Here is a 23,666-nt window from a genome sequence, read left to right as displayed (position 1 = left end):
GGCCCCGCACTTTCATAGGACCCGCGCAAATGCTAGGTGTATAAATTATTAAATTAAAACATTTTATAACTTATAACAGAATTCCCGCAGCCTACTGATTTACCAGGAGCTCCTTGAAATCTCCCGAAATTGCAAAATATGAGAAAGTCCTGGAAATCTCCGGAAATTATTAAAATCTTTTGAAAACTCTTACAAATCTCCTGAAATATATAGACAAAAATTGTCATTTTGGGGTGTCATTCAATCATACGCGCGATTAAAAAAAACGGCATTATGCAATACCCGTAATTGTGGAATCTGGTGAAAGAAGCTTCTCGCGCCTCAAACTAATAAAGAATTACTTGAGGTCAACAATTATCGTAGATAGATTGAAACATTTGATAGTTTTTGCTATTGAGCGTGATCTATGTAGGAAATAGAATTTTTATGATGTACTGTATGACTTCAGTACACGCAAGGCTCGTAAAGTAATTCTGTACGTAGTAAAAAAATGAATAAAATGCAAAGACGAATTTAGTTTCTAATACAAATTCTTAATTTTCACTTATTATCCGTATCCCTACCCAAACTTGGCCCCACAACGGTTGAGTCCGGCCCTGCTATTTAGTAACGGTTAAATACAGAGTGGATTACTTGTTATCCCCCCCTTTTTTTTCTTTTTTTCGACGCTAAAACTACGTGGGATAGAAATAAAAAAGAGTGAAGAGTGATCTTTTCATGACTTCTTGGTCACAACGGTTAAGTCCGGCCCTGCTATTTTGTGACGGGTGAATACTACTTGTTCTCCACACTCCTCTTTTTTTTCGTACGGTAACTTTAGTCCGACTAGCAGAAAGAAAAGAGTGATCCTTCCCTTACGTAGTGTTCAAACTCTTGAGCCATGAAGAGAATTATATATATATCTATATTATAAAGTAGAATGTGAGGTGTATGTATGTATGTATGTATGTATGTATGTATGTATGTATGTATGTATGTATGTATGTATGTATGTATGTATGTATGTATGTATGTATGTATGTATGTATGTTACTTATAGACATCAAAACCGCTTGACCAATCTTGATAAAACTAGGCAGGAATGTTCCTTGGATACTAACTTAGACCGTAGTGTATGTATTGTAGCCCTAAAACAAACTTAAGACCCTCAAAAAAAATAAAGTTGTCCGACTCTATTACAGCTATAGTATTTTATGGATCTAGGCCATGTCTACAATGTTGACATGTGAAAAGATCGAAAGGATTTAGACCTAGATCTAATTTTAAGAAATACACTTTGCGCAGATAGTTTTTTACTTTGACACATGAAAATACAAAAGAAAATCCATTGATTTCATTATATAATAAAATTAACCTTCAATTTTGTGTTTCAAAAGCATTTTTTACATAAATTAGTTCCTTATATCTGTGATTACAGATTTCCTGACGAACATTCTTTCATTAGACAATACCGTAATGAATCGCGTACTAAATATTAATTCGTTTAATTGTTTACTTTATAATCCCATCCCTAGATCTAAAACTCTAATTCAACTCTAAGATGATAAAACTTCTCTTCGCACAGATAGTTTTATACTTTAACACATAAACATATTAATTAAAGTCCATTCATTTCATATTTTGATCAAATAAACATTCACATTTGGTTTTCTAAAGCTACATTCGTTTACGAAAGCTGCGAAGCCGAGTTGAGATAGGCCTAGATCTATATTCATTCATGAATCGCGTACTAAAAATTATTTCGTTTAATTGTTTACTTTATAATCCCATTCATTTAACAAAGCTATCGCTCTTTTCGTTTTTAATAGATTTGAATGTATCGGCTTCGGGAAATCCCATTTTCGCAAACCTAATTTTATTTTCGTAGCGAAAGAGAAAAAACTTGAAAGGATCATTAGTTAAGTTTAACATACATCTAAATCGAATCCACTAGATTAGTAAACACAAACTTAGACCCGCAGGCCGCGGGTAATGTCTGGCGAACATCCTTTCATTAGACATTACCAAATGGTTACACATTAACAGTGATTAACACATCTCTCTACTGATTCTTTTCCTAAGCCTAGGTCTAAAACTCTTATTGAACTCTAAGATGATAAAACTTCTTTTCGCAAAGATAGTTTTATGCTTTAACACATAAACATACTAATTATTTTCCATTCATTTCATATTTTAATCAAATTAACATTCAAATTTGTTTTTCTAAAGCATTTTTAATACATTCGTTCGCTGTTCGCTGAAGCTGCGTAGCCGTGTTAAGATAGGCCTATATTCATTCATGAATAAAGGTCACGCATGCACAACACAGAATGAACTCTATAAAAGCCAATTTTTAACTCTAGATTAGTGTAGATTTAGATCTATGTCTACCTCAAGATCTACTTTATACTTTAACACATGAACATACAAAATTAAGTCTATTCATCTCAAATTTTAATTAAATATATGTAGGCCTAAAAGCAAATGTTTTAATTAGAAAAAAATGGATTTAAGCATATTAGCTATTTTGATTTCATAGCTTCATTCACACTATTTTTACATTCACACATTCGCTTTACTTATTACATTATTATTTTGTTTAATTGTTTACAAAACACTCTCAGTGACTATATCGACAGTAATGCGCAAATAAAGACCCGCGGGTCGCGGGTAACATATGTCTAGTAGATGATAAAAGGAACCTTTAAATATATATATATATATATTTTTCCAATTCAATTTGAATGTTATAGTCAATATAGTGGATCGCTTTAAATTAAAAGCCATCGTAAAGTGGTTGATAAGGAGTATGAGTTTTTATTACTCTAGGACTAGGTCTGGGATAGTACCCTCTGCGCACAAACATCTTCTATCTCTCTCTCTCTCTCTGCTCTCTTTCTCTCTTTCTCTCTCTGCCCTTCTGTCTACACTCTAAAACATTTCTTATACGATCTCAAATATTTACGAACTACATTTTCTATTGACCAGTATTTGTGTATTCCTCTTCCTTTGACATGGTCTTTGTCTTTCTGACACAGGGGACCAATGTTTACAGTCTTTTTTTACACATTTCCTCTGGACTGACTTTATGATGCTTTGATCAAGTCCGCTTTGTAAGGTCTTGGGCACGTCACTCGCTTTTATGTTTTTGTTCTCACAGGAAGTAATGAATGTCTGTCCAGTCAGTTTTGATAGCAAAGTATCTAGACCTAGATTATCAATGGGAAACTATCGATGACAATGCTATGGGAACGTGTCTAGACCTATACATGAGAAAGTACTCAGCTCTGGGCGCATGAAAAGAACATTGTACAATGAGCAACAAACAGTCAAAGAAGTCCATTTCTGTTCTTTAGATGGCACAGTTTTAGATTAGAAAGTAACGTGTCATTTAGGCTGAACACTTACTAAGAAGGCCCGAGTTCACACCCTGAAGAAGACTAAAAGTTGTTCATTTGAGATTTGGCTCCAGTTCAATTGTGCATGCAGAGCTCCAAATGACAGCACAGAAACCTTCTCCCAAATACACTAAAAGAAAGTAAGTAAAGTAATGGCAGGACCGGATTTACAATTGCTTTTGAAGATATAGGCCCCTTGTTATCAACCATTTATTCCTTTTTTCTTTAAAACATGTCTCCCCCCCCCCCCCACCTTTCTAAGGCAACTGGTGTCCCTAAGCTATAGCGTATGTTGGTCTTGTAATTGAGTACAACAAAAGACTAAAATGTTTAAATAACAATGAATGAAACTACTGCACTAAATTATGTAACCAATTTACTTTCAAATCTATTAAAACACCTCACTGACCCATGTAGCACTTCACTGACCTATGTAACACTTCACTGGCCTATATAATGAACGTCTCGTCTATTAGAATCTTAAAACCATTAAAATGTACACTGTATAAGATTGAAGACCTCCCTTTTCCGGCTGTATGTAAATGAAGTATAAAGAGAAACTAATTTCCATAACAATCTCCCCCTGAAATCTTAGCGACCCCTGAACATAATTTAATCATCAGAGAAGATCGATGCTAGGGATCCATGCACGTCTCTAACTAGGTGTTTGAATTGGCGAAAAAATAAATCTCTCAAATGTAAATATGGTTATTATTTTGTAACAGATCAATGATTTCCCGCGCTCAGCGGACACCTTCTTAAACTTAGTCATAGAAGAGTATGTTCAACTAGAGTCAGTACTTATGTGTATTTTATGTGACTTTTTATTAAGGGTCAATCTTCTTGAATGTTTCTAGTAAGGGTTCAAATGTCAACAAGCTGTTTAAAAACAGTGCCGAAGGATCAAGACAAAAATAGATTTCACTGCAACTGAAGGAATACATCCGGTTTAGATTTCCTCCGCACTCGAACAGACAGATAGACAGACATACCCACACACATACCCACACACATACCCACACACATACCCACACACATACCCACACACATACCCACACACATACCCACACACATACCCACACACATACCCACACACTACCCCCCACCGAATATTTATTAAATCATGCTCGATGTGTAAGCACTGGTTGATCAGAGACATTTTGTTCACGTTAAGAATCTCTTTTCAGTTCATGAATTTATTGAAATGTCAACTTGTATTTGTATATTTCATTTTGATTTCCTAGTTCCTATCACTTCCTTCACACCTAGCACTGAATTATGAAATAGACCAAGTGAAGAGACGTTCATGTCAAAATGTCCTTCAATTCCTTTTGTTTTTGCCTTTTCTCTCTATCTATACTCTCTTTTCCTCTAACTTCTCTGTCTCTCTCTCTTCTCTCTCACTTCTCTCTCTCTTTCTCCTCTAATTCAATCTTCCTGTTCTCTCTCTCTCCTCTCTCTTTCTCCTCTAATTCAATCTTCCTGTTCTCTCTCTCCTCTCTCTTTCTTCAATTCTAACGTTGATGTTTTAGTAGTGTTTATTTTTGTTTGTTTTCTATTTATTGCATCTACCAAGGACCTACCAAGGACCTACCAAGGACCTACCAAGGACCTACAAAGGTATGTTAGGGAGAAACAAACACGAGAAGTGTTGAAATACACAAAAAACAAACCAGCCCCAAAGTAAAACCATAATGCTGAACCTAATAGAGCATTCGATTCATTGCATGTGGTTGTAACGCTATCACAGCTCATCTCCAGGAGACCAAGTCATTCAAGACGTATTGGTGATAGACGCTCTGACACATCTCCAGGAGACCAAGTCATTCAAGACGTATTGGTGATAGACGCTCTGACACATCTCCAGGAGACCAAGTCATTCCAGACGTATTGGTGCTAGACGCTCTGACACATCTCCAGGAGACCAAGTCATTCGAGACGTATTGGTGCTAGACGCTCTGACACATCTCCAGGAGACCAAGTCATTCCAGACGTATTGGTGCTAGACGCTCTGACACATCTCCAGGAGACCAAGTCATTCAAGACGTATTGGTGCTAGACGCTCTGACACATCTCCAGGAGACCAAGTCATTCGAGACGTATTGGTGCTAGACGCAGACACATCTCCAGGAGACCAAGTCATTCCAGACGTATTGGTGCTAGACGCAGACACATCTCGGGGAACCAAAACACGCAAACACATATATAGAAGGAACTAATTGTACAAGAATTAGATCAGCAGTTTTCTTGTCTGTTGCCTAACTGATGGACTTTTCCTTTTTACAAAGCTTCTATCAACTCACTCTGTCGGTCTGTCTGTCAGGTAAAAAGTTTCAACACGTTATTTCTTCCACACCCTTGCACAACTATTCTTTGGTGTAAACAATACATGAATCATTTTGAAAAACAGTCAATTAATCATTGATAACTAATTATTTTTATATCGAAAAAGGGAAATAGCATCAACATTTTTTAATACCATAGCTGTAGGTGCATTTGTAACCAGAATGGTGTTTAAGGTGCAGGCTTTATGTACCTTAGTTTGAGAACTACTGTTCTAGAAGAATGCATGTCGACACAACAGGGACATTCGTTCTGTACGCTGCCTTGCATGAGATTAGAACATCGAGTCCCATGTAATAGTTTGATGGAACACTTTACCAGAGGCCTTTCAATAATTCAGAATTGATACGTTTCTTATGTTTTAATGGACAGAACATTGTGTTATTAAGAACATGCAAGGAAATCAAAATTGCAACTGAAGTTTAAAAAAAATAAATTAACTTGCAATATTCTCACAAAGAAAATAAAAGGCAACCGTTGAAAGAGATGTGAAGTCACCTCATTGAAGGTTGGGGGGGGGATGTCATCAATGAAGATATGGGGTGGGTGGTGGAGAGATTCTTTTCTTCTGTTGGTTTCGATGTAATGAAGTCCTGAGACATATCTCCACTATTGAATAGTCAAAGAAACACGTACGGTACTTCTCGTAGAGACTCGAACTCAAGACATTAATGTCCTATTGTTAGATGGAACTTTTAATAGCGCTACTTGACGTCAGGAAGTCTATAGGAACGGACAACTCTGAAAATGTCGCATTAAATTTTTTTCTTATTCATAATATTATTGAAATGTACAAAAAAATAAAATTGGCAGCAGTCTTAAAAGTTTACGCTTGACTAAATTTCTGCGTTGTCTTGATTTGAAACTTTAGACCAGGGATTCTAAGCATACAACGCTGCAAGAGTCCGTGACGTTTTAACAACGTAAAGACGTTTCTAGAAGATTAATCAAGAGCTTAAGTTACTCCCTGCATTGATTTCCCAGATAGTCCAACTACGATGTACAGATAGTGTTTCTTAGGACTAAGAGACGGGTTGTATTGTAGATAGTAGATCTCGGAAGATCTAGGGTAATTTTCAATTCTTTATTTTTCTTTTACGTTGTAAAGGAATACCAAAGTAATGACATGTACAGCCCGAGTTTTATATGTTCAATAAATACACATAACTCCGTTATAGGTCTACAAGATAGATAGATATAGACATACATACATACAGATATATAGATAGACAGACAGACAGACAGACTGATAGATAGATAGATAGATAGATAGATAGATAGATAGATAGATAGATAGATAGATAGATAGATGATAGATAGATAGATAGATAGATAGATAGATAGATAGATAGATAGATAGATAGATAGATAGATAGATAGATAGATAGATAGATAGATAGATAGATAGATATAGACATACATACATACATACGTACAGAGATATAGATAGACAGACAGACAGACAGACAGACTGATAGATAGATAGATAGATAGATAGATAGATAGATAGATAGATAGATAGATAGATAGATAGATAGATAGATAGATGGATAGATAGATAGGAATACAGACAGACAGACAGACAGACAGATAAATAGATAGATAGATAGATAGACAGACAGACAGATAGATAGATAGATAGATAGATAGATAGATAGATAGATAGATAGATAGATAGATAGATAGATAGATAGATAGATAGACAGGAAAACATAGAGACAGGCAGATAGTTCTACTGGTTCTATTTCTGGTGTACAGTTGACTTCTCTAATCTACTCTGACAGTTATGGAGAAGTGATGACGAGAGAGATCATGTGACCAGCTTTTTTTTTTCTTGTAAAGCTCTAGCTCTTCAATAGAAGTGTAACCACTGTAGCACGAGCCATTACGTCGTACACAGTAACATTCGTTACACAACATTGGTATTACTTTTGGCAAGTCCACGCGAGGTCGACATGGCTTATCTTTGAACAGACCACAAACTACAAGTCTGTGTGCATGTGTGATACTGTGTGTGTGTGTCGTAATAGAGGTGTTGGTGGTTACACTGTACAGTAAATCGCACGCTACAAAATAATTGTCTAGAGATATGCAGCCGATCTCCATAGGGTTCTTTATTGCTGTACTACTTGAGAGTTTCTATAAGATAGAACCAATAGTGACAAGAGTATCTGTAACTACCTTAAGGACTAAAAGACTTGAATAAATGATCTAAGTGTTTGTACCTTTGGATTTCTCGCCAAAAAAATTCTTTCCTTATATCAATTCAATGCATTTTTAACTGACTTAAATCCTTGTATATAATTGTATTTGTAGTGTGAAGTAAGTTTACAAACTGATCTTCCTTAAGTACGTAACTCCTCAATAAAACAGTTAATGTGGGAAGACCTAGATAAGTGTGTGTGTGTGTGTGTGTGTTTAAGGAAAAAGAATATCGAAATAAAAATGTGTAACTAATTTATAATTAATAATTATTTTCTAACTTAGATATAACATGGATAAAAACATATATATGTTATGACTGTCTGGGTTGATTTCTAAGGCTTGGCTCGTTTGTCCTTCCCCCCCCCCCCGGACATTCTGATAAAGTAACAAGTAACCAGAGAATATGAAATAAATGATTAATTCCTTGATTCACGTTTTAGTATTACAAATTACAATGTATGCATTAGATAGTAATGATCCAATGATACAAACATTGGTGATATGAATAATTATTTGGATATACTGGTGTCACACTGTAATTCAATAGCTACTCAATATCAACACCTGTAATGAACCAATCCGCACCTTGTGAGCTCACGAGCCAGTCACCGCGCAAACAAATTCACTCTCCTGTCCATACGGTCAGTCACAACACTGGCCTGCCACACTCATCAGATCGATGGAAAGGTAGCAACAAACGGTTCAACGCTAGCCCCAGCTAGCTCCCCTACAAAAACTATAGGATACACGCTCCTGCATGAACATCTAGCAAGAGGATCGCGAATATCATCGTAAGTATTTCCTCGAACAGACAGCAAAAGTGTACAGGCAAGGCTGTCTGCTTCCAGGACCTCACCCCGTACTTAGGCCTGTGTTCATCTTTTGACAAGGTCTCGGCCTGCATTGGGGCTTCTCCTTAGCCCTGTAACAAGCCTCCACTCATGTCTTTCTCATCTTTGTACATACTACAAAGCCTCTTCTCTGGTGTCGGGTTCCTAGGCCACCAGTAATCCAGTACACGGCCTCTTCTCTGGTGTCGGGTCCCTAGGCCACCAGTAATCCAGTACCCGGCCTCTTCTCTGGTGTCGGGTCCCTAGGCCACCAGTAATCCAGTACACGGCCTCTTCTCCCCTTTCTATTTACATTGTCTGTTGTTTCTGTATTACTAGTTGTCATGTAGACAAAAATCTTTTGGCAGTACTTACATCTCATTGCAATCTCATTGACTGTGTTTTGGTCAGCGGTTAATTAGATACACAACAAGCCATTCACAGAAACAGCCTCTCAAGGCATGCGTTATCACTGGCAGACCAGACTGCTGTGTCTTTTTCATTCTTAACACGATTTTAGCTGAGTAATAACAATAAATGACACAAAGATCTTACGAGATCAATAACTAACACAAGTTCGACCACTTAGTGAAAGTTGCGTCCCTTTAAAATAAAAACAAACACGTGACGGAAACACCTTTTTTTTTTTTTTTTTTTTTGTAGAGTTTAATCCAATCCCTATTTTAGTTACTAATTACATATTAAACTGAATTAAACTAAACAGGACAGTGATAGGACTGTAACCTTAACATGAATGTGACACATGAAGTGAACAGATGCAGATAGTTAGGGTTTACAAACGTTTTTTCGTTTGTTTGTTTAGTTCTGGAGACCAAAGAATGTCATGAAGAGTCACTGACTGAAAGCGAAAGTAGGAAGGACAAGTTCTCATATCTTGGATGGAAAAGGAACATGTGGGGGCGAACTATTCAAATAAAACAATCGAGACTCTACGAGCCAACTTTGACCTCATTTGGTTTTCTAGTAGAATAGTCGCAATATTAGTATTGCTCTTTTTCAATAGGTCATACATTTTGATAGAATACACTGAACAGAATATATTACGAATTTGTCTGTTTGATAAGCCTGTATCTATTTACAAGTGAAATGTAATATCATCGTACAATACAAAGTTGGTCTGGTCACTGACATAGAAATATTTCTAGAGCAGTGGATGTGGTGGATGAGTGGTACATGACATCCTCGTTAACCGTCAGCCAATAGAAACAGCTGAAACATCATCGGCTCTATAGAGTTCAAGGTCTGAAAAAGTTACTTTAATTTTTACTTTAATTTTTACTTTAATTTCCAGAACTACTGACAAGTGCTCTATGCCAGTGATGCTCAACCCTATTCGGTCGGCGGGCCAATTTAATTTTCGACAGTCGTGTCGCGGGCCAGATCAACAAAACAACAAAAAATAAAAAAAAACAACAACAGGAAATCTATATTATAAAGTAGAATGTGAGGTGTATGTATGTATGTATGTATGTATGTATGTATGTTACTTATAGATATCAAAACCGCTTGACCAATCTTGATAAAACTAGGCAGGAATGTTCCTTGGGTACTAACGTAGACCGTAGTGTATGTATTGTAGCCCTAAAACAAACTTAAGACCCTCAAAAAAAATAAAGTTGTCCGACTCTATCAAAGCTATAGTATTTTATGGATCTAGGCCATGTCTACAATGTTGACATGAGAAAAGATAGAAAGGATTTAGACCTAGATCTAATTTTAAGAAATACACTTTGCGCAGATAGTTTTTTACTTTGACACATGAAAAGACAAAAGAAGATCCATTGATTTCATTATATAATAAAATTAACCTTCAATTTTGTGTTTCAACAGCATTTTTTACATTAATTAGTTCCTTATATCTGTGATTACAGATTTCCTGACGAACATTCTTTCATTAGACAATTCCGTAATGAATCGCGTACTAAATATTAATTCGTTTAATTGTTTACTTTATAATCCCATCCCTAGATCTAAAACTCTAATTCAACTCTAAGATGATAAAACTTCTCTTCGCACAGATAGTTTTATACTTTAACACATAAACATATTAATTAAAGTCCATTCATTTCATATTTTGATCAAATAAACATTCAAATTTGGTTTTCTAAAGCTACATTCGTTTACGAAAGCTGCGAAGCCGAGTTGAGATAGGCCTAGATCTATATTCATTCATGAATCGCGTACAAAATATAATTTCGTTTAATTGTTCACTTTATAATCCCATTCATTTAACCTTAACAAAGCTATCGCTCTTTTCGTTTTTAATAGATAAGAATGTATCGACTTCGGGTAAACCCATTTTCGCAAAACTAATTTTATTTTCGTAGCGAACTTTAACATACATCTAAATCCAATACACTAGATTATTCAAAAGCATTTTTTACATTAATTAGTTCCTGATATCTGTGACTGCAGATTTCCTGGCGAATATTCTTTCATTAGACATTACCAAATGGTTACACATTAACACATCTCTTTACTGAGTCTATTCCTAGGCCTAGGTCTAAAACTTTTATTGAACTCTAAGATGATAATGATAATGCGCAAATAAAGACCCGCGGGTCGCGGGTAACATATGTCTAGTCTATATTATAAAGTAGGATGTGTGGAGTATGTATGTATGTATGTATGTATGTTACTTATAGACATCAAAACCGCTTGACCAATCTTGATAAAACTAGGCAGGAATGTTCCTTGGGTACCAACTTAGACCTTAGTGAATGTATTGTAGCCCTAAAACAAATGTAAGACCCTCAAAAAAAATAAAGTTGTCCGACTCTATTACAGCTATAGTATTTTATGGATCTAGGCCATGTCTACAATGTTGACATAAGAAAAGATAGAAAGGATTTAGACCTAGATCTAATTTTAAGAAATACACTTTGCGCAGATAGTTTTTTACTTTGACACATGAAAATACAAAAGAAGATCCATTGATTTCATTATATAATAAAATTAATCTTCAATTTTGTGTTTCAAAAGCATTTTTTACATTAATTAGTTCCTTATATCTGTGATTACAGATTTCCTGACGAACATTCTTTCATTAGACAATACCGTAATGAATCGCGTACTAAAAATTAATTCGTTTAATTGTTTACTTTATAATCCCATCCCTAGATCTAAAACTCTAATTCAACTCTAAGATGATAAAACTTCTCTTCGCACAGATAGTTTTATACTTTAACACATAAACATATTAATTAAAGTCCATTCATTTCATATTTTGATCAAATAAACATTCAAATTTGGTTTTCTAAAGCTACATTCGTCTACGAAAGCTGCGAAGCCGAGTTAAAGGCCTAAATCTATATTCATTCATGAATCGCGCACTAAAAATTATTTCGTTTAATTGTTCACTTTATAATCCCATTTATTGAACAAAGCTATCGCTCTTTTCGTTTTTAATAGATAAGAATGTATAGACTTCGGGTAAACCATTTTCGCAAACCTAATTTTATTTTCTTAGCGAAAGAGAAATAACGTGAAAGGATCATTAGCTACGTTTAACATACATCTAAATCCTATCCACTAGATTATTCAAACGCAAATGTTTTAATTTAAAAAAAAAATGGATTTAAGCCTATTAGCTATTTTTACATTGACACATTCGCTTTACTTATTACATTATTATTTCGTTTAATTGCTTACAAAACACTCTCAGTGACTATATCGAAAGTAATGCGCAAATAAAGACCCGCGGGTAACATATGTCTAGTATGCTATAAACCATTTTTATAAGAACCTATTGAATCTAATACCTATATTGATTCATGAAAGTTTATCCTAAACCAACTTTTAAATATCCGGCTGCATAGATGACACGCCGAGTTGGAGCTCTGAATCTAAAACTCTATATGTCCGTCCGTGAGACGATTACGTAATATGAGTGTCACCCGATTCATCCCTGAAAAGGTTTGTTCTCACAAAGAAGTGATTATTGTTATCATTGTGAATGCTTGTTTTCGGAGATTTAGAAATGTTTCTGCAAGAAACACAGAGTAGAAATCCATGATCTGAATCACTTGAAATTTGCCAAGCAGGGATGTTTAGCTTCGTAAGTAAACCAGTTCCAGTTTCAGCTCAAACTGGGCACTTGAAACATTGGCCACCACAAAACCACGAACTTTATTCAATCTGAACACGATCATCATCACATGGTCCAGACTGAACACCTTGCCACATAGATTTTGTTGGTGAATAATTCAGTGAAGCTACAGAGGCTCTGTTCCATTGGACTCGACAACCTTTTGAATAAATCTCGCTGTCAACTATACTTGTTGCACCTTAGTAGTCACCCCCACTAATTTCTTCAAGCAAGAGAAAGATTCTCTGTGATGGTTGAAACTTCTTTGACAGGACTATGCTAGTGGTGGTCCCATACATGCTCCTCATAGCTACTAACTTCTGTTGTTTTTACCTCGAATTAATACTAAGATTTTGAGCGGTATCAGATATGTTGGTATACGCGTCAGCGGCAATTGAAAATATTTCGAAATCTGGTTTGTCTGTTACATTTGAACGGAGGGAAATATTTACCCATGTCTTTCTCTCGCCTTGTATTGTCAAGAGAAAGGTTGACAACGTCGACAGGATTATTCTTTTCAGAACACAGTTTTTCCATCTCTGGTAGAAAATACTCTGGTAAATATTCTCATCAACCATCCTTTCTAGATGAAATCTAGCAATCTCGTCTCAAACCAAAAATGCCGATTTATGTGTTTGGTTTCATAAAGCTGTTTTTATGTCCTTTAAAAGAGTCACTCTATCTTTATAAAACAAAATATGGTGGCACATTGTCGGTACCAATCCATTTACCTTAATGTAGTGAAATCTTTTTTCAAACTTTTTCTTTTATGAGTGAGGATTTTCTACACTTTTGCCAACGTTTCGGCGGGCCGGATAAAGCCACGTCGCGGGCCGGATGTGGCCCGCGGGCCGTATTTTGGGCATCACTGCTCTATACCATTCTCAAATACGTTGAATGTCTATGTAGTGAATCACAGTGCAGTAGAATATTCCACTCTTAGTCTTATATTTAGCATGTTCAATGACATTGCCTTGTCTAGGCATTATTCTTAGTGACATAATGTCTCCTATGGCTCTAAACGTAGAACTTTGTTGGTTTTTCGGTGACAATCTTTGAGGCTCTGAAAGCGAAGCACAGCAATATTTATCACATTTCTGCATTTTATCCACCGCCCGTGTCATCTGTAACTCTATCCTGGTACATTAACTGTTTACAGTGCACACCCGAGACGAGACAAAGATGGCGGTATGGCGCTGGGTGTTGCGCATGGTGTCAGAAGAGAAGAAACAAAACATGATACGTGACTGGAGGATACGACCCAAGTTTTGACCTACCTGTCTATGAACCGCGTGGAAGACGTCTAAAGCATTGCCAAGGTCGATGCCCTTGGTGCCTGGAAGATGCTCCTCGTCGGCTTTGAGATTCTCTTCGAACACTTGAAGCTGCACTTGAACATTCTGCTCCTCGATGTCTCTGAAGATGATAGAAAAACAAATGTGGATGACATGGTTATAGTGTGAGACTAGAGATATAGAGTGAAGGCAATAGAGACTAGAGATATAGAGTGAAGGCAATAGAGACTAGAGATATAGAGTGAAGGCAATAGAGACTAGAGATATAGAGTGAAGGCAATAGAGACTAGAGATATAGAGTGAAGGCAATAGAGACTAGAGATATAGAGTGAAGGAAATAGAGACTAGAGATATAGAGTGAAGGCAATAGAGACTAGAGATATAGAGTGAAGGCAATAGAGACTAGAGATATAGAGTGAAGGCAATAGAGACTAGAGATATAGAGTGAAGGAAATAGAGACTAGAGATATAGAGTGAAGGAAATAGAGACTAGAGATATAGAGTGAAGGCAATAGAGACTAGAGATATAGAGTGAAGGCAATAGAGACTAGAGATATAGAGTGAAGGAAATAGAGACTAGAGATATAGAGTGAAGGCAATAGAGACTAGAGATATAGAGTGAAGGCAATAGAGACTAGAGATATAGAGTGAAGGAAATAGAGACTAGAGATATAGAGTAAAGGCAATAGAGACTAGAGATATAGAGTGAAGGAAATAGAGACTAGAGATATAGAGTGAAGGCAATAGAGACTAGAGATATAGAGTGAAGGCAATAGAGACTAGAGATATAGAGTGAAGGAAATACAGACTAGAGACATAGAGTGAAGGAAATAGAGACTAGAGATATAGAGTGAAGGAAATAGAGACTAGAGATATAGAGTGAAGGAAATACAGACTAGAGATATAGAGTGAAGGCAATAGAGACTAGAGATATAGAGTGAAGGAAATAGAGACTAGAGATATAGAGTGAAGGCAATAGAGACTAGAGATATAGATTGAAGGCAATAGAGACTAGAGATATAGAGTGAAGGAAATAGAGACTAGAGATATAGAGTGAAGGAAATAGAGACTAGAGATATAGAGTGAAGGCAATAGAGACTAGAGATATAGAGTGAAGGCAATAGAGACTAGAGATATAGAGTGAAGGAAATAGAGACTAGAGATATAGAGTGAAGGCAATAGAGACTAGAGATATAGAGTGAAGGAAATAGAGACTAGAGATATAGAGTGAAGGCAATAGAGACTAGAGATATAGAGTGAAGGCAATATAGACTAGAGATATAGAGTGAAGGAAATACAGACTAGAGATATAGAGTGAAGGAAATAGAGACTAGAGATATAGAGTGAAGGAAATAGAGACTAGAGATATAGAGTGAAGGAAATACAGACTAGAGATATAGAGTGAAGGCAATAGAGACTAGAGATATAGAGTGAAGGAAATAGAGACTAGAGATATAGAGTGAAGGCAATAGAGACTAGAGATATAGAGTGAAGGCAATAGAGACTAGAGATATAGAGTGAAGGAAATAGAGACTAGAGATATAGAGTGAAGGAAATAGAGACTAGAGATATAGAGTGAAGGCAATAGAGACTAGAGATATAGAGTGAAGGAAATAGAGACTAGAGATATAGAGTGAAGGAAATACAGACTAGAGATATAGAGTGAAGGCAATAGAGACTAGAGATATAGAGTGAAGGAAATAGAGACTAGAGATATAGAGTGAAGGCAATAGAGACTAGAGATATAGAGTGAAGGAAATAGAGACTAGAGATATAGAGTGAAGGCAATAGAGACTAGAGATATAGAGTGAAGGCAATAGAGACTAGAGATATACAGTGAAGGCAATAGAGACTAGAGATATAGAGTGAAGGCAATAGAGACTAGAGATATACATTGAAGGAAATAGAGACTAGGTTCAGATTGGAATACGAAACTTTTCTGTTGACATCCTGTTGTAACAGTGTTTCTGTTTCGTTGTTATCTACACACGGAAAGGTTAGAAGAAAAAAACAAGTTTTAAAGAAAGACAATTCCTCCTTTATACAGCTGACCAACTTTTGTAAGAGCGATTATTTCACTCTTAATAACTAAGAATTTTGATAAATGGAAATTTTTTAACCCCGCCCCTATTACCCTCCCCTTTCCGAAAACAAACCTGGTTTGTACAAATGTTTGTAAAATGTTAGTCAAATGTTTAACGTGTTTCAGATGTTCCTTCAGAGTTGAAGATAATTTACTTTCTAGTCCAAACCTCCTGCAGGGCGACGGGGGATGGCAGGGTTTGAAATCGAGAGCCATGGATAAGTCCGAACGACAATCCAGTGCAAAAACCGCACGACCAGGCAGCGACCAAAAATATAAAATGACCAGATCCGAAGTAAGTCGGGAGAGGGCCGGATGTGTTGTTGCGCCCTTCCTAGCGTGTCGTAAAGTTGTCGACAGTTTCTGCATTTTCACCCTCAATGTTACTGAATAGATTTGGCGTAAACTTTATGGACTGTTGAAACAATTTTACTTCGTGGAGTTTGCAAGCATAAGCTTAAGTCTTCTGGATGTCGGCAACACATTAGAAGCTTGACTTCATAGAGATCAGTGATATCTTAAACAGAAGAGTATTTAGTATTAGTTTCGTTCCAAAATACATCATTACACGTTCAACTACTATTGAATCAAACCAAGGGACTTTCATTTGTTTTGTTGATCTCTTCAAGAGCCGTAACAGTAAAAGAAACAAACATGTTGGAACGAACAGTTAGAATGAAACCAAAAAGTGTCACACGAAATGTCCTGGACGCCTTTGATTGCAATAGGTAAACTCCTATATCCCACATTTCTAGATAGTATTTGCAGAGGCGTGTGTAGGGGACGCACAAACTGAATACCATAAAAAAAGCATTGGGTGAGGTTGCAGTCTGCTAAGACGTCCCATGATTCACCAAGACAAACATGGCGTCTGCTTTCACGTTGCAATTTGTGGAAAGAATAACATGGCCGTAAGTAAAGGTGAAAACTCAACAAGTTCAACACAGCTGTGTCTGCACTGGAGTGCAGCGTGAATGTTGGCACAGCAATAGGAAGATCTATCTCCTAAGTACGATATTTGGTTCATTTCCCTCATTCCCCCCCCCTTTTTTTTTTTCTCCCCGTATCCTTCTTGGTCAATGTGGATCTATTTTGACCATTTAGCAAGCCCAACAGTGAGTCCATAACATTATACGAAGCTTTTGTTAGAAGTAAATATTCACTTGCCCGAGTTGAAAAGAATGCGCAGTATGTTAAAACTGGAGATTGCTGGGTTTTTTTTAGCCGCACACAAAAGGGGAAAACCCACCACTAGTTTTGTGTAGTCTGTCTATCTGTCCGTCCGATAGCATGATATTTTAGATCTTACAAAGTTCTGATACAATGGCTACATTTTTGTTTTCCGAAAGCGAATCGTTTATTTTTTTTAAATTAAACATGCAAGCAGTTTACACATCAAAATACACACCTTTTTAAATGAAAAGCGCAAGGGAAGTTAAGTTTTTATAATTGCTACTTATCGGGAGGCTCGAGTTCGAATCCGAGCAGAAATATTTTGTTTTCAATTGATTTTGTAAAGGCAGCACGGAAACCTTCTACCAAACATTCCCCCCCCACACACACACACACGCACACTGGTGCACAAAGATTTGAGCATTGATAGAATGTTGCGCTGTACACAAGCCACTGAAGAAACTATTTCCAAACAAACTCACCAAATTTATCATTGCAGGACTATATCTAGTAGAAGCGAAGATATTCTTTTTTATGGTCCTAAACGTATTCCGCAGTGGTTCTTGCAGTGGCATACCTTCCGTGTACACAGAGAGCTACGTTAGTCACCACAAATTCTCAAATAATTTTTTTTTTGCGGCACCTCATATGATGTCATCAGTCTGTCGGTCTATCACGAAAAAAACTAACAAATGAAAACCGAAATTTTCCTTTTGGGCAAAATAAATGTAATATAACTAACATTTCTCATAATCAATAAGAAATTGTACAGTATGTTTTCAAGTGAAACACACATTTAAATGATTCTTTTAAATTGTATTACTTTAGACTTTTAAAAACAAATTCATGGCTTGAAGATTCCAGTTGATCAGGCAGGGGCCGCCTCTGAGTTTGTGTGATAACAAAAACTCTCTTTATAATTTTGTTTAATCTTTTGTTAACATTTAAGGGCCATTTTAATTTCTCTGAAAGTACACAATACAACATTTGCTTATTTAGTTCTATCGATATTTTGTGTGTGTGTGAGAGAGAGTTCTGTGTTTTAAAGACAACTTTCAGAGATATCTAACTAAAACAACGGAACGCACTTGATTAAAAACCTAGCGAAGTTCATGTTTGAAATCTGACTCAATAAGAATGGCGCTAAAACACAATTTGAATGACTAGATTCAAACTTTTCGCATTCTTTCGTCATTTTTGTTCTGAAAAAAAAAGGGGGGAGGTGAAGGAAATGGAATTGTTTAATTAAAATAGAAATGATGAGAGTTGTAAATCAAGATAAAGTCCTGCCAGTATTAAAACCTTACTCCCCCCCCCCCTCTACTGAATGTAAGAGGTTAGGCTATTCCAGTTTGTCACATCTACAAGTTTGGGGGGTGGGTGGAAAGAGGACATTTCAATGGCGCAATTCTGTGACATGAGTCAGACTGTGAGCGTCTGGCAAATAGCCACAAGACTGAGGAGAGCACCTTTTAACTGGAGGGGAGAGGGCGCTTCGTTTGGGGGAGCCAGGAAAAGCAAAGTTAGCTTTTAATTACACATTTCAAGATTTTTGTAACGTGTAAAGCGGAGATAGAGGATGAGGCAGACATGGGGAGTAAAGTATAGAGAGGAATGATGGTAGAGGATACTGATAATGTGAAAGAGTAATAACGATACTGAGAGACACAAAACAAAAATATCAGAGAGAGAGAGAGAGAGAAGGAAAGAGAAAGAGAGAGAAGGAAAGAGAGAGAGAGAGAAGGAAAGAGAGAGAGAGAGAAGGAAAAAGAGAGAGAGAGAGAGAGAAGGAAAGAGAGAGAGAAGGAAAGAGAAGGGGCAGACGTAAAGAATTGAGAACATTGAAAGACACAGAGAAAAACAAATCAAGAATGAACTAGGCCAATGTAGCAAATTATGGTGCACACAATCGAACATTCTGGAAAGAAAGAGGGAAAACACGTACAACAATAAACAAGAAATGAAAGAAAGTTTAAAGTAGAGAACGAGAGAGAGAGAGAGAGAGAGAGAGAAAGAGAGAGAGAAGGTGGAAACAATATACTCCACGAGTACTAACTAGATGAAACAAAGTGACACTGACATAAAGACAGACTAGATGAAACAAAGTGACACTGACATAAAGACAGACTAGATGAAACAAAGTGACACTGACATAAAGACAGACTAGATGAAACAAAGTGACACTGACATAAAGACAGACTAGATGAAAGGAAAGTGACACTGACATAAAGACAGACTAGATGAAACAAAGTGACACTGACATAAAGACAGACTAGATGAAACAAAGTGACACTGACATAAAGACAGACTAGATGAAACAAAGTGACACTGACATAAAGACAGACTAGATGAAAGGAAAGTACACCAACACATTCCTTGATATGGCAGTAAGATTTGTCGTTCTTGTAAACTTGAAACGTCACTAATACCACTGCATGTCATGATCAGTAGATTGGGTCAGTTCAAAACTTCAAATGTTCTTCAACTATTTCTAATGTCTCTCTCTTTTAATCCCTCCCCCCCCCCCAAACCATTATATCTCTCTCTACCCTCTCTCTAATTTTCCCTCCCTTTCCATCCGTCTCCCCTCCCCCTTCTCTCTTCATCAATCTCTTGCAACCAGGACATGATTCAGGTGAAATGTGAACTATTTATTCCAGTGATTCTCAAGAATTTCAACGAGTGAACCTTCGTCATTTTTCGGTTTCTATAAGTACCCTTTAAGTCAATTTTATTTACCCTATAGCATAGGCTGTAGGATACGTTTCATGGCACCATTGGATCACAGTACATTCTTAGAGAAAACGGATTTTGTTTTATTGTGATTCTAAGTGAAATGAAGAAAAAATGCGAATAAACTGAACCACTCTGAGATGTTAGCTAGAATAAAACACTAAAAAAATTGTGTTTAATAAAGATCTTAAAGTTTGCTGACCACACAATATCATAGCCAACATTGTTTTATGATAACAAGTGAATTTTAGGTCACCTTCGCTTATTGATCTGTTGACACTCACCGTCTGGCCTACAGCAAGATCATTTACTGCTCTGTTTATTAAAAGCCTTACTAACTGCTCTGTCTCACTAACTGCTCTGTCTCACTAACTGCTCTTTCTACTAAACTGTCATTAAGCTGTTCTCCCAGTACCAGCAAGTTGACGCCTGCAAGTTTGACATTAAGAGTGCTACATTAATATGCTAATGAAAGGCCGCGGTGTGCTGATCACAAAATGTCTGTGTCCTACGTGAGACATGTTTGTGTCTGTGTCCTTCGTGAGACATGTTTGTGTCTGTGTCCTTCGTGAGACATGTTTGTGTCTGCGTCCTACGTGAGACATGTTTGTGTCTGTGTCCTTCGTGAGACATGTTTGTGTCTGTGTCCTTCGTGAGACATGTTTGTGTCTGTGTCCTTCGTGAGACATGTTTGTGTCTGTGTCCTACGTGAGACATGTTTGTGTCTGTGTCCTTCGTGAGACATGTTTGTGTCTGTGTCCTTCGTGAGACATGTTTGTGTCTGTGTCCTATGTGAGACATGTTTGTGTCTGTGTCCTTCGTTAGACGTGTTTGTGTCTGTGTCCTTCGTGAGACATGTCTGTGTCTGTGTCCTATGTGAGACATGTTTGTGTCTGTGTCCTTCGTGAGACATGTTTGTGTCTGTGTCCTACGTGAGACATGTTTGTGTCTGTGTCCTATGTGAGACATGTTTGTGTCTGTGTCCTTCGTGAGACGTGTTTGTGTCTGTGTCCTACGTGAGACATGTCTGTGTCTGTGTCCTACGTGAGACATGTTTGAGTCGATCTATAGAAACTGTATCCCAGTACGTGCCGTTGCACTGGTCCCTGACGATCAGACAGATCTCTACACTATATAACATAACACTATATAACATAACAGTGAACTAAGTAATAGAGGTCAATAGAAATGATATCTAGAAGTACAGGTGAAATAGGAACCGTTGACAGATAATAGACAATGAACGCTTTAGCAGACTGGGTAGAAAGATTTAGTTTATTTTATTGTTACACGCCGATACTTAAGATAGATAGAAAGATAGATAGATAGATAGATAGATAGATAGATAGATAGATAGATAGATAGATAGATAGATAGATAGATAGATAGATAGATAGATAGATAGATAAATAAATAGATAGACAGAAAGAAAGACAGGCAGACAATGATACTATAGATATATAGAAAGACAGACAGACAGATAGATAGATAGATAGATAGATAGACAGATAGATAGATAGATAGATAGAGAGATAGATAGATAGATAGATAGATAGATAGATAGATAGATAGATAGATAGAGATAGATCTACACACATACATACACACATACACATAGATGGTAAGAAAGTCAGAGTAACAAGAGGAAGACAACTGTGTCAGAACAAAATGACACAACATTGTCCTACGTCTACAAGCCCTCACTCACTAGCCAAATCGTTCCTCCCCAATCCCCACACCTGACACCTGGAGGTTAAGTGTCAAAGTTCAAGACGGTTTCATTAACTCAACTAAGAATGTTCTAGGGAAGTCCAGATAGAGTTCACTGATTCGCCGAACCATGTTCACATGCATACATCACACATGTTTCCTGGTGTACCTTTAGGTCTAGCTCCTCAATCTAACCAATACCAACATTATAGAGTCATAGCCAAGTGTAATGGAGCCATGATACAGAGTCATAGCCAAGTGGAATGGAGCCATGATACAGAGTCATAGCCAAGTGGAATGGAGCCATGACACAGAGTCATAGCCAAGTGGAATGGAGCCATGACACAGAGTCATAGCCAAGTGGAATGGAGCCATGACACAGAGTCATAGCCAAGTGGAATGGAGCCATGACACAGAGTCATAGCCAAGTGGAATGGAGCCATGATACAGAGTCATAGCCAAGTGGAATGGAGCCATGACACAGAGTCATAGCCAAGTGTAATGGAGCCATGACACAGAGTCATAGCCAAGTGGAATGGAGCCATGACACAGAGTCGTAGCCAAGTGTAATGGAGCCATGACACAGAGTCAAAGCCAAGTGGAATGGAGCCATGACACAAAGTCATAGCCAAGTGTAATGGAGCCATGACACAGAGTCATAGCCAAGTGGAATGGAGCCATGACACAGAGTCGTAGCCAAGTGTAATGGAGCCATGACACAGAGTCATAGCCAAAAAATGTAATGGAGCCATGACACAGAGTCATACACATTTTTGTGGAGCTCAATACATCCACTTGGTTTTTTAAATTAAAATTCAACGCAGGAAATACTAAATACAATTTATTAAGACATGTTAAATCATTTAGATTTTTTTCGAAGCATTTCAGGAAATAGATTTAAATATTTTAATGTTTATTTTCGCTCGCTAGAAACATTTTAGTTTCCTGGTGGAGTCGCTGAAGGGAACGATCTTAATGCCAAATGATTATATTTTTTTATTTTATTTTACCATAAAGTATGTATTTAATATAATGGTACCAATGATAGTAAACTTTTATATTTAGTTAGTAAATAGTATAGTGTACTAAATCTTACAAGTAAAAGTATGTATATAAACATATCCTAAACATTGTTAAACACATTTAAAATAACAACATTGTAACCACTTCAGTTCCGGAAACGTTTCCAGAGTATAACGTATGTGTGTGCATGTGTATGTGCATTGGTGTGTGTGTGAACAAAAAATAATTTTAAAACGTAAAAATAAAAAAAAAATAGAAAAAGTCGCATTAACAATTACCGAGGTTCTTTTAGTAATCTATATAGCTAAAACTCTATAGCTGTGATTACAGATTATATCAACTAGTAAAATATTGAAACTGTATTAAGGCTTACATTGTTATTTAAGATGCCCCATTCTTTGTCCAAACGACATCTGGCAAGATAGAGTTCATGTATATGACAATTTTAAATTTTAGGTTTTTGAATTTGAAAGTCTATTTTATAATTATTTTATTGTGCTATGTTTTTGTAGTTGTTAGATATGGTTGAATGTTTTATTATGTATTATGTTTTAGTGCTAGTAGATGTACAAAAAAGCTATTCAGCTCTGCAAGTCAAAGTCCCGGAAGACACACGATCCAGATGCACAGTTTAATTCAGTAAATCACTACTAGGAAGACGAGCTCACATCCCGCTACATTGCGTCATATTTCTGCTGACAAGTCAACGCCTGGCAGAAGACAGGACCTTGGGCAGAGCTGATTCATCAGCCTCCTGGTATCAGCATACATCAACATGCCACACGA

At 36.8% G+C, this 23,666-nt stretch overlaps 1 protein-coding gene across 3 annotated transcripts in view; it reads right to left on the bottom strand.

Moving 5' to 3' along the window:
- Nucleotides 1–23,666, bottom strand: part of LOC106054548 (formin-J-like) — a 219,504-nt gene that overhangs the window by 28,698 nt on the left and 167,140 nt on the right. For all 3 annotated transcript variants that reach the window (XM_056039616.1, XM_013210450.2, XM_056039617.1), the window contains one exon: nt 14,141–14,279. In XM_056039616.1, coding sequence (XP_055895591.1) covers nt 14,141–14,279 — 139 coding nt within the window. The remainder of the gene's footprint in view (nt 1–14,140; nt 14,280–23,666) is intronic.

This window comes from Biomphalaria glabrata, chromosome 8 (genome assembly GCF_947242115.1).
Source record: "Biomphalaria glabrata chromosome 8, xgBioGlab47.1, whole genome shotgun sequence".
NCBI lineage: Eukaryota > Metazoa > Mollusca > Gastropoda > Planorbidae > Biomphalaria > Biomphalaria glabrata.
Note: the sequence above shows the minus strand (reverse complement) of the source record. Positions and strands in the feature narration are given on the sequence as shown.